The following is a 12878-nucleotide window of genomic DNA, read 5'->3' as shown; positions in this document are numbered from 1 at the left end:
CCTCCTTGACCCTACCTTCAAAATTTCAATAAATACATCATACATACCCTACTTCCCTTTACATGTATCACATTAACAGACAACATAGAATAATAATAATATTGTTAGTCACTCACCCCGCAATCAAACAAAAGTTGTGCATGAATAACATATATATTAATGTCGAGTTTATTCAAGTGGCCGTGGCAAGGTTATTGGATCATCTCACATCATGACAATTCAAATGAGAACAACATGTGGCCTCAAGCAGCTTTTAAACCTAAGTAGAGCATACTGACTAATACGGAGAAGCTAGGAATATATGTACATAAAGATGTAGAAAGCTTGGAGGGACTAATCTGTCTATTCGGACAAATATTGTGCATTGACAAACATGTCCACCATATATAGTAGTAGTAAGTAGTAAAACACTTTATTGTACAGAAAGAAACATAAAACAGGACAGAACATAGATCATTTGTACAAAGGTGAACTGATCCCTTTCAGGGACCTCTTTCAGTTAACCTATAGCCTCCACTCCATCAGATTATTTCTCATTTGCCAAGGTGCTCAGAAATATCTGAACATGCACTCTAATGCCGTGGCAAAAAAGGCATGTTCAGATATTTCTGAGCACCTTGGCCGCACTTCCGCTGCTGACAAAATGCCACACACTAATGGCAATAAATGTGTTACTTTAATTTACACTTAGTTTTTATGACATAATAGATGGTGACATGACACATAATATACATTATTGTAAGGGCTAATAATACAAAAGGAATGTCAGAGGTAATTATGAAATTAAAGTCAGTTAAAAAGTTATGGAAAATTAAAATTTTCTTATATTTTTATAAGGCAGGTTACAAAATTTAAAAAAAGGTAGATTAGTTTGGGTAATTATTTCATTTACAAGTAATATACGGTCACGTCTGAAAATATCGTTACGAAAAAAGTCCCAAAAATATGTATACACGACTTTATTGCCCGTATACTAAGGTAGTGTATACATATTTTTAGCACTTTTTCGTATCGATATTTTTAGACGTGACTGTACTTATTACTCAGGTCAACACACAAATTTAGTTTGGACAGTGGATGTGAATGGCCATGACCAGAGATTATCATTCAAACAAAAATATCAATCCAATTACAAACATTAGTAAAGCTGTATGTATTCCTAATACAGGCACTTAAAAAACAGCACAAGGGCAACACAAGGAAAACTATTGAAACAACAACATACAGTTTGTATGTTCCTTGAATGAATAATTTTATTAACACTCATGACACTGTGAGTAACCTGGCTACGTGAAAACTTTTTAATGCAGGTATAAAATTATATTTCAAGTTTTATTACATTAAAGTATGTTTACATAAATTACTATTTTTCTAGTTTGTATTTATAAACTAAAGAAATGATTACGCGCTATTGAAGTGGTGATATCAGCTGTTCTTTTGATTTTTCATATTGATTTACCTAAGAGGAATAAAGCTGCACCAAAGGCTTTTTCCTCCGATAATTCATGACACGAAGGTCAAACAACAGCTAACTAAACACAAGAACGTGCGCTAAAGTGGAACACCATACACAGTTTTATAAATTACACCGTACTCTGTATTATTCCATGCGGGTTATGTTTCTTTTATTGCGGAGGACTCGACCGAGAAATCCCACGCACGGCGCCGAAACGTGAAAAAGTCACACTTACCTCAAATGCAAATTCTCAATAAACTTGTCAGCAGTCAAATTGTCCAAGAGCACGAAGTCGGACACGCCGACTTCGGGTTGACTCGCCATGGTCACAAAACACTTTATAATCCACTCAAAAAGTTAATAATAATGTTCATAGAAAAGTTGCTTTCTTTGCGTATAATTTGTCAACAAACCGTTAAAATTAAACGGACCGAGAGGCGACCTTCCACCTTCGACATTTCATTCAAACTGACAGTTTTTTAAATATTTTATTGACGCTGGCAACTTTGCAATGTTACCAGTATTAAAGTTCTGCAACTTCTATAAACTATTATGTTGAGTTTATAGCATATTACATAATATTTATTTGGTTCGTTTTAATAAATAACATATTATTTTTCGTTCATTTATGAATAAGGATAAAAATTCTACAATTCATAGGCAGACAGATAAAAAAAAAAGGAAGAATGATGACCGCCGCCGCCATTTTCCTTGTTGTAGGCGCCTCAAATGTCATAATAATTTCAGAAAATTAATTTTATTTCATTTTTTATGTTATTTTCCATGGTTAATTAACGTCTTCAACTATATTTTAGCGTCGTTGCGTTTTCCATGAGCTGCTCGCCTTCTCGGAGTTCACCGTCAAAGTATTCTGTAACATCGTAATTTCAAGGATCCGCGATCTTGGTGTTCTACAATGAAATGTGGGGATCCTCTTCATAAAAGGTAGCAAGCGTGAGTTACGCCCACGGAGAGACTTGTTGGGTGTAGTGCGACCTAAACGGTCTAGTTTTCTTTGTTAGGAATGGGTAGTGAAGTGTAGTGGAGTGCGGTGAATGGACAATGAGTGACTCGCCAGGAGTGGAATGGTTGCCGGCGTACAGCCCGGGCCCGCCGCGGCACAGTCCGCTGGGGCCCATCCCGCGTTTCCTGTTCGAGGGCGTGCAGCCGCTGGGGCTGCAGGAGAACAACAACAAAGAGGCAGACCAGAAGGAGAATGCGAACAAGATCAAGCACGCCAAACCCGCCTACAGGTTCATAAATTGGCCACTTCTACCCTTAAACGTTTATTCCTCTTAGTTTCTTGCTAACTATCAAGCAGCTGATAAATGCTAGTACATTTAAATGCTTTTTTAACTTTTTGAAATCCACTGGAACTCTGGGCAGCTTCTAAATTTAATTTAATTTTCCCAATTAAAACCAAAGTCTTTCTCGATTTCCTGGTTCCCCATGGAGCCAGGAAGTCCAGGAAGGTTAAGGTTTTGCTTCAGAATCTTTTCAGTTTTGCAACAATGTATTATAAATCTGTTTATTTTCATTACATATTTCATATGTAAGTTTGAAGTAAAGAAAATATATTTTCTTTACTTAAATTAAACTTCATAATTTCCCGGTTTCTTCGAACGGTAGACATAGAGACCTTCCTTATAGGTATAATGGTATTAATTCCATAATAATTAGTCATAAGACCCACAAGTAATGGGTAGGTGTTGCATTACATCATGTGCCTGAGTTGGTTATTTAAGTTGTTTTCCTTCAGACATCTAATCTAAAGCAGTTCCTAGAACTACAGTTTATGACTAATTAAATCCTTCAACACTACATTTTACTAACATTTATTTATTTATTTAAACTTTATTGCACAAAAGAAAATCTTAATGTACAAAAGGCGAACTTAATGCCATGAGGCATTCTCTACCAGTCAACCTTAGGGCAAAGTAGAAAAGATTGTAGGTGGTGCATTTAAAACTAAAATAAATTTTTATTGAAAGAATTAGAGTCCTAATTCATATAAATTAATTATAAACTACTTAAATATATAAAGATACATACATAAGTTACATAAATAAATAAATATATATATATATATGTAAGTATATAAATATAATATACACAACCGATGTGTGAGACTGATACTTAATTGATCTTTGAAATGGTTGTTACATAATCCTATACTGTACAACACATAATTGCTCTAACTTCCAGTTGCCCACCCTTGCCAAGACACCTGTAATTTTGATTTGTGTATGTCACTAAATTTCTTAATCAATTACAACTAAATATTGTTTGTTCGTTTTTCTGTATATCTTAAATTAAATAAATATTATATGACATTATTACACAAATTGACTAAGTCCCACAGTAAGCTCAATAAGGCTTGTGTTGAGGGTACCTAGACAACGATATACATAATATATAAATATTTATAAATACTTAAATACATAGAAAACACCCATGACTCAGGAGCAAATATCCATGCTCATCACATGAATAAAATGCCCTTACCAGGATTTGAACCCGGGACTATCAGCTTCGTAGGCAGGGTCACTACCCACTAGGCCAAACCGGTCGTATCTATTGTATTAAACTGCTTTACATACGAATCTAATGTATCAAAATACAGTGTAAACTTCATATAACACCACTCAATATAACATCACTCAATATAATATCATCACTCAATATAAAAATTCACTCCCTATAATGTCAATATGTGTTGGCTATCAACTAGTTTACTTTAGTATTAATTTTTCTCTATATGTGTAATGAAAACTGTATAGCGTCACAAAACCACCAGTCCCTTGAGTGTTGCTATGTAGAGTTTACACTGTAATACTCCTTGAGAATCATGGATGAATTAAAATATTAAAGAGTCTGTCAAATTGTTTATTGTCAGGATAATCTCCATTGATAAAAAAAAACTACCCTTTCAAACCCTGACTTTAACTCCTTTAACTTTCCTAGATGCTTCTAATTTAAGACTTATGAAGGTAATCCACTCTTCATCGCTTCCAGCTATGCCAGTATGATCCGCCTAGCAATCAGCAGCTCGCCCAATGGCAAGATGACCCTCAACGAGATTTACACATACATCTGCAACGCCTTCCCGTACTACAGGGAAGCTGGTAAAGGATGGATGGTAAGACTTACTTAATGTGTAGCTGTTGCGCTGTGTGTAGAGGCCAACACACACACATGTCGTGTATGCACATGAAACAGTCAACTCACTCAACCTTATTCCACATTTCATTATAGTGTCATCATAAAATATTCTTTATACATAAATTGTTTTAATTTCAGAACTCCATCAGGCACAATTTGTCCCTGAATAAATGTTTCATGAAAGTGGCCCGCAGCAAGGATGACCCGGGCAAAGGGTCATATTGGGCTATGGATAGTAGTTACAAGTTATCTGAAGTGACTCCACGGCGACGGAGGTCGCTACGGGTAAGTTTTTTGGTAAACTTGTATATTTATTTTGAACACAAGACGTTGTTGCACAGGCTTCCATCAAGCAATTCCACTTTGATCAAATGCTGCTCTCATTCAATGCCTGTGCACACCGGGTGCATGTGCGTAGACGCGTACGTGCGCGTTGTAATATACAAATATTTATGTGAGATGGCACACCGCTGGCGTGACGTGGGCGTGCGCGACTCAAATATTTTAGCGCATGCGCACGTGGCCGGTGGGCTGTGCTGTGCCGAAACAAAGGAAAGAAAATAAACTAAAAAATGATTTTCTAAGCTTCGTGGGTAGCATGAGGATTTAGATATTTAGACAGATTGTATAATTATTTTAGACTCGAACTCGTTATCTTTGATTGTGGATGTACCTGTACCTGTCTGACCGCCAGGCTCGGAATTCATGTACTGTTTCATTGGTATCATTGCTGCGAAAATTGCCACGCAAAGCATCTCGGCCTGTGTGGCCGTGTCTCGGCCGCATTGCCACCGACCGAGCTGCTGTAGCAATAGGAAGGTTTAGCAAGTGAAGAATGGTTTGTCAGATGGCGCCGTACAGCCCGGAGTGCAGCAGCAACAGCAGCGGCGAGGCGGCGGCGGGCGCGGGCGCGGGGGGGGGGGGGGGCGGGGGGGGGGGGCCGCTGGCGCCCGACGCGGCGCCCACGCCCCCCGCCACGCCCACCGACGCCGCGCCCGACCCCGCCAAGCTGGGCGCCGCGCCGGACCTGCACGCCACAGGTTACATCCAACCAACTTTTACAATACTTATGACTCATATGTACTGCTCATTCTCTAAAACATCTTCACATTCATCACCATCATCATCAGTAATCATAATGCAACATCATTCGGAGCTACAAAAAATACCACCACGGTTCCAGCCGCCCGTAATCTTCGCGGGAACTGAACCCGCAATTTGAAATGGATATAAAAATACTTTACGGAATCATAATTTCGTATTAACTTCCTATGCAGTCAATTATAATGGGTAAAACGTGAGGTGCTAATTTATAGAGTTATATTCTGGGATTACATTTTTTGTAGTGTCAAATTGAGCAGACTTTATACATAATAATAATATACAAGATAATTGAGATTAATTTATTTGTAGCTAAGTCAGCTGGATGCTACATGCAAATGCGGCCTGCACTCACACAAAGTTTAAAAATTCAATGGGAAATTTAAATTATTGCTCAGATCTTTAAAATTCAGTTTTATTAATTCAGTTATGCTTTTACAAAATAACAAGTCTCAATTTGTTATTTACAGAATCGAGTCACACAGACGACGCGCTGACGGCGCTCATGAATGAGGAGCTAATATCAGACGTGGACATTAGTGAAGGTAATATTATAAAAACATACAATATTTCATGACAAATTATGCTAAATATGCAATTTTCTTTTATTGGTTCCTATGTTATTATTTCATTTTATTAGATATTTAATGCTTATCTTATATAGATTTTTTCACGTGAGCTTTGAACAGGTTACATTGTATATTATTGATACGTCTGCTCATTGGGCGGGTCCACACAGAGCGAGCTTACGTGCGAGGCAATTTTTTTGCACACAAAAGGGCTAGGGTAGACTTGTCTCGGGGAGGCGGCGCGCGTTTTCCCTCGGCCGAGGCACGTCTACACTGGCCGTTTCGTGCGCGAGGAAATTTCCTTGCGCGTATGCTCATTCTGTGTGGACTCGCCTACTGTTTGCTTATACACAAAAAATACGCTTCTTTGAGCTCATGGGATATTTCCCGATATCAAGGTGGAATATTGATTTAGATTTGAATGTACGTGTTATAATAGTTGTATTCGTAATTGTCAGAGCGGTCGTGGTGCGCGGGCGGGCGGCGGCACGTGTGCGCGACGCAGCTCACCGCGCTCACGGACGACTACGGCAACTTCGTGCTGCCGCGCCACTGCGACTGCCCGCCCGACGACCCGCTGCCCGCCGCCCCCCACGCGCCCCACACGCCCCACGCGCCCCACAGCCCGCTCTACTGGCCCACAGACTTATAACACTCCGTGTGCTGAACCTGGACCCGCTCAGGTGGGAAGCGATCCTTTATTGTGACGTAGTTCGACGCTCGCGGGAGACTCGGCGCTATCGCTATTTCTATTGGACGTGAGTTTGTGGCGCGAGGACTTCAATATGTCAGTCTGTTTGTTTTGATGTGTTTGTAAAAGGGTACTTTCGTCCCTGAAACCGTTTTTAACTAATCTTTGTTCAAACAGTTCGATCGTGTTGTTGTACCGACTTTGTTCTAAATTTACAAATCGGTAATTGGTCGGACAGATTGAGGCAAACGAACTGTTTTAACATTTTAATATAAAAAAAATTAAATCAAAGAAACAAATGAAACAGACTTAACAGTCTAAATTAATAATGATGGGATAGCGCTATGTAACTGAAATACTTGTAAAAATGCAAGTACTGCCAACATTACAATACTAATTATCGAGGCGATGTTTTATATCGACCGCAATGGCGGTGTAACGGACAGTAAATAATTACTAATATACACTGTATTTTTCCTGTTGTAATTCTCAATGTGTTTTAGCACAAGAGTTGAGAAAGTAAGTTTACCTCAAATATTCGTTTTGGCCCCCTGTCTACAATCATCTTACATTCTACTTAACTATTACTATTCTACTTAAATTAAAAGATAAGTATAATTTATACTAAAATATGATGTTTTTCTATATTTTACTGACATTTTCGAGGGTTTAAGTTTCAACCTCAATCCTCGACATTTTACCCCACTGATTGTAAAAATATAAACCTTATAAATATATGGTTTATAATGGAATGTTCTCTCGTAAAAAAGGAGCCACCTATATTTGAGATAAACCTGCTTGAGCTATTGACTTAATTAAAATATTTGTTGATCAAATATATGCCAATAACATTTGGAATGTATTTTACTCGATTTAAAGATGTTAGCGTTAATACATGTCGACATTAACGCGATTGCCAGTAGTATAGGAATGAAGCTGTTGACTGACGCATCGTAGGCCTTATTGTGAAGTGCATACGAGTCAGCGGTGGTCAGCCGAGAGCGGCGCCACGGAGCGTGGTCAAGAGTGTGTTCCAGACACTTGTTGCTAGAGTTATAAGTAACTCTTTATATCGTCGTGTTGTGCACTATATATATTATTAAGTAAAATAAACTATTTAACTACAAAAGAATCTTTAAGTTAGCTTATACAATATTTCTAAATCTCTCAAGAAAAATAATCATTTGTGTAAAGTATACATTTGAATTTTTGGATATTATTTTACTTAACAATATATACCTTTTGATACGCGATGATATTGTTATATGATGGTAATCTTAACAAATAGTGTTCGATGATAATTTTGTAAAGGAATAATATCAGGGCGCGGTCCGGATGAGTTCCAATGTTATATAACCCTGTGTCCTCTATACATACTTAGGGGATACATACATTTACATATACTTTGTCATTGAATAAAAGGAAGATTTTGGCTCATAATTTGAAAAAAATCAGGGTGCCAACATGTCAATCATTTACGCTCCGTAGTGAACAAAAAGATACTGTCACTGTCGCACTGACATGGAAGAGTGATAGACGCAAAGCGTTTCGCTGTCGTAACGCAAGCGCTTGCCACCTTGGCTAGGCACCCTGTTTACTGGAGTCGCTAACTGCACGCACTGACTGCATATGTTTGGGGGTTCAATATTAACATTCATTAATCGTTCACTCATCTATGAACCGCGCCCGTAGCAAAGATATTTTTCAGTAATTTACAAATTATTTTAAATATAATATATGCCACATAATAATGTATCGACATCACCAACATATCTGCCAATTATTGATATGCTAGTTGTACTGTAGTGTAGTTACCTCCCTAGCTGTACAGACTGTTGTACTTATTGTATGACATGCCAATGGACCATAGAGCAGGATAGAAATACTCGTGTCACGATATCAGTGTCATGAGCAGTATATTAGATAGCCTACCAAAGAGTTATTATTGGAAGAAAAGGTGAAGTCTAAGAAAAAAATGTTTCTAGAATTTGACAAGTGTCGCTATAAAATGCTTCTTAAATTATGAGGTATCTGGTTGTCTAAAGTTAACGTTTGGCAATTCGGTCACTACAGAACTTTATACTACTACTTACTAATTAAAGATTCGAAATTAAATGGAACAGGAGACCTTTTTATATGCCTCTAGGCGGCTAAGGGTTATGACGCCATCTAATTCAGCTGTCACGGGGGCACGATTTCTTTTTTCTTAGGCTATAACCTATTCTATTATGAATAACTCTAGGTTTGGTCAACAATTGTACACGTGTTAAGACACTTGTATGAAAGCTTGTGTCTACAGACCCGCGTGTAGGAGACGGTGCAACGCGTGGCGTATTGTTGTCAGTAGTCGTGTACCGTGTGCACAGCTAACTCATCAACGTAGAACTTATTCGAACGATAAGATTTACTATTGGTCAGTTAAATGTGTTGTCAGAATCTACACGATACCAAGCAGTGTTGATTGAACAAAAGGTATACAGTCTAAGGAAAAATGGTGCCCCGAGGACAGCTGTACTAGATCCCCATACGGCGCCATATGGTAACTGAATTGTCACACGTCAACTTTTGACAAGCAGCGTTATTGCATCACTATACGGGCCTGTGCAGCGCCATCTACAATTCGAGGCACGTACTTTTCTAAGATTTTACACCTCTTCTACAATGAATAACTGTTTGTCGATACTGTGGAGGCGAGCAACAGTATTGGAGCCAGAGTGCTGCGATCAGATCTCAGAGTGACCAGTATATTGTAATAGATATATTAGTTATTTTAATATTATATACACGAGTAATCATTATTTATGCATAATACTAACCGGCTCAGATTTACTTGTCGAGACAAGTACCCACGAGGTAGTACATAAAAATATGAATTAGTTGGTACGAATTTATTATTTAATAATAAATAAAATATGGATAAAGTAAAAATGTATGTAATATTCATGTCGCACTTATATACGTAAATGCTTAGTAGATAATCGCGTAAATGGGGCCTATTGGTAAATATATGATATATATAAATATAGCTCAGTACCCGCTTGTCCGAGTTTATTTTGGATTTGTAAATTATGTATTAGTACAGTTAGCTGCTGAAAAATATAATTTCAAAACATTGTAACACAATGTCTAAAAATGTATGGTACACATTCATACTAGTTCTTTTTTAAAGTACCATACAGAGCTAGTTGAATGTGTAGGTCACAACTTACTTATTTACTTTCCATATAAAATATAAAAGTACAATCAGCCGTAGGTAATGAAACAAAAATTTAACTTTCCGTATTTCGGGTTGTTCACATAGAAATATGTGTTAGATAAAGTTTTCGACATTGTGTTTAGATGTATTGAAATTGTATGTTCAACAGTTAACGATTAGTATCGTTCGTGCCATACGCCGCGGCGGCACTCGGCGTCCCATATCTTATTGAAAATGTGTTCAGAATTTTTTAGATACTATACAATCATAAACATAGTTGTGTGTACATAGTTATTTAACGCGGGATTATTTGTGTTAGTTAAGGTAATATTAATGTCGCTCTAGGCCGGGACGACAAATCTGTATATTTTGTCATTTCGCTAGTGCAGTTCGCGAGAAAATATGTGACGATTTCAGACAAAAGTAACACGTTTGTCAATAAAGGTCATATATCATATTAAAGCTTATTGACAACAGACATACTTTATGGCTGAGAACGACACGTCGAAGAATGGAATTGAAAACATAACTTGGTGTTCTTACTGTTGTATTTGGTAGCGCCGCTGTAAGCGCGCGTCTCGCGAACTGAGGAGTCGCTGATTGAGGTGCAATTCCATCTTTTTGACCGTTGTACACATTGTTATTGTAACTTTCGTATCTTGACTTATATTTCAAAAATACATAAACGAGAAGCATATTTTTGCCGCGGTTAAAAAGATAGAATTGGTTTATAAATTATTTTATATATAATAACGATCACAAATATAAGAGCCAGTGTATCCAGTGTTAAGTAGGTTGGCTGTTCTGTGCTGGCTGTACGGTCGAGTTCACGGACATCTTTACAGGCCAACGTTTCAAAAATATATTTACACGAACTTATTGTCAGTGTCTAGAGTCGTGAACATTGTTAAGGGCGGTAAACAAGAATTTACGAAGTAGGGCTTAATCAACACGAATTCGCAATTCAGGTATCGCCCGTGGCTAACAATGTTGACACATCACACTTGTGAGGAAAACAAGGGAAATAAATAAAACTTCTGCCTCATTTCTTACGTACATTACAGCCCTACAAAATTTAGGATTCGCGGACCGCATCACCTACGTGTGATAACATGATGTACGTGCTCGTGTGATGAAAATATATTTTTGGAACGTTGCTTTGTGGAGATGTTTGTGAACTCGACTGTACCGCGTTAGCGAACATGTTACTTTAAGTGTAATGTCGCTCTAAGCTAAAACTTATTGGTTTTTACTTTGAAATTACATTCCGTATTTATCAATTATATTTTAAATATTAAATATTTTAATATAATTTTTTTACTCTCCGTACAGAACATTATATTTATCTATATTATTTAGATTAGTGACTGATTGTAATCACGTGGAGCTGAGTATTTGTTTGGTGCATATATTTGAGTTGCCATCTATTGTTTGATAGTATTAATTATTTTCTGTGATAAAACTTTTTTTTTGAAAAACAAAATATGGTTCTGTGAAGAAAAATATTTGATATAAACATCACGATTCTATATTACGAGTGATATACTCTATACTCATGACTCATGAGGGAAAAAAGATAAATATTTATAGGTTTAGTTTAATTTCACTCATATCGAAATGTTGTAATGTTTTAATATACTTATTTGGGTCTTCAAGTAACTTTAGTAGTCCCAATCAGAGTTACCGCAAAATGTATGGAGCCGTACAGCGCCATCTCGTTTACGTGGCTAATTCGAAGCACGAAATTGTGTTACATGTTACTCAATCAATGTATGTTTGGTGCAGGAAAGCTCACAAGGAAGGGTACCCAACGTATTTTTTTTAGCTGCCCAAACTCAACCTATTGGGAGAAATTGTCCTCCAAAGTACTAAAAAGTTACTGCTTTGCTGAAAGCAGCAAAAATACTTGTCCGTTATTTTAGACTACTCTATAACATATATCAAAATGAATCAAATCTGAGTCGGACAGTTGGGTACCCTTCCTTGTCAGACAGACCCCGCCAAGGTCACTCGCAGTGTAGGCTCGTGCATGTCGATAATTCTAGTTTGGAGTACCGATAGTTGCCGATCAACTCCGCCTGTGCGACGCGGCGTTCCTGCCGCACCCGTAGCCGTTACTTTAAGCGTAGGATGTTCTACCTCTAAACAAATCATAGTTGATGTACAATATAATATAAACTTTTAACAATTATGCGTTTCTTTTTCAAACACCCTTCCCGGAAGCCAATAGTCCCTGCATTTTCTGAGGTGGTTTATTGAGCTCAAACATCTAATTTGTTAAACAAAAGGTATCGTTTCCTTTACCTCTGCTGCTGCTATATAATAACCCAGTGAACGGGAAAAATAGGCCAAGGCGGCCTGGCCTATTACAGGCTCGTTGAAAAAGCATTTTTACCATTCTATTTATATGGTTCAAATTAATGAAACAGCCTATTTTGTTCTCTACATAAAATGTTATCGGCATGCCGGTGACTAGGTAATTGGCATTCGATTCGGTTCATATTTGGGTTACGCAAGTATGATCATGTTTCTCATTTTCGTCTACATATTTATTTTTTACTCTGTGGTTGAGAGATCTAGTTGGTGCAGGGTCTGAATACAGTTAGATAAGATTTTAACTTCTTTTTTATCGAGGGAGCCGAGATTTAATTTGAGAAATCATTTCGTGGACACCCTGGCACCGTCTCACCTCGGCTCAACATC

At 37.6% G+C, this 12878-nt stretch overlaps 2 protein-coding genes across 2 annotated transcripts in view; one reads left to right on the top strand and one right to left on the bottom strand.

Annotated features, from left to right (window-relative positions):
• Window positions 1-1937, bottom strand: part of LOC133523963 (unconventional myosin ID-like) — a 70251-nt gene extending 68314 nt beyond the window's left edge. The window contains exon 1 of the mRNA XM_061859695.1: window positions 1692-1937. Within this exon, the coding sequence (XP_061715679.1) occupies window positions 1692-1780 (89 nt within the window). The 5' untranslated portion in view covers window positions 1781-1937. The remainder of the gene's footprint in view (window positions 1-1691) is intronic.
• A 175-nt stretch (window positions 1938-2112) lies between these two features.
• On the top strand, window positions 2113-12364 carry LOC133523960 (forkhead box protein J2-like). Its single transcript, XM_061859692.1, has 6 exons — window positions 2113-2709; window positions 4472-4595; window positions 4757-4903; window positions 5466-5658; window positions 6190-6264; window positions 6747-12364. The coding sequence occupies exons 1-6, from the start codon at window positions 2519-2521 to the stop codon at window positions 6938-6940; spliced, it is 924 nt and encodes a 307-aa protein (XP_061715676.1). The 5' UTR covers window positions 2113-2518; the 3' UTR covers window positions 6941-12364.
• The last annotated feature ends 514 nt before the right edge of the window (window positions 12365-12878 follow it).

This window comes from Cydia pomonella, chromosome 13 (assembly GCF_033807575.1).
Source record: "Cydia pomonella isolate Wapato2018A chromosome 13, ilCydPomo1, whole genome shotgun sequence".
NCBI lineage: Eukaryota > Metazoa > Arthropoda > Insecta > Lepidoptera > Tortricidae > Cydia > Cydia pomonella.
Note: the sequence above shows the minus strand (reverse complement) of the source record. Positions and strands in the feature narration are given on the sequence as shown.

Coding starts and splice junctions, on each gene's coding strand:
- LOC133523960 (XM_061859692.1), top strand. CDS start 2,519: ATGAGTGACTCGCCAGGAGTGGAATGGTTGCCGGCGTACAGCCCGGGC. Junction 4,904..5,465: donor GGCGACGGAGGTCGCTACGG/GTAAGTTTTTTG, acceptor ATGGTTTGTCAG/ATGGCGCCGTACAGCCCGGA. Junction 5,659..6,189: donor GCCGGACCTGCACGCCACAG/GTTACATCCAAC, acceptor TGTTATTTACAG/AATCGAGTCACACAGACGAC.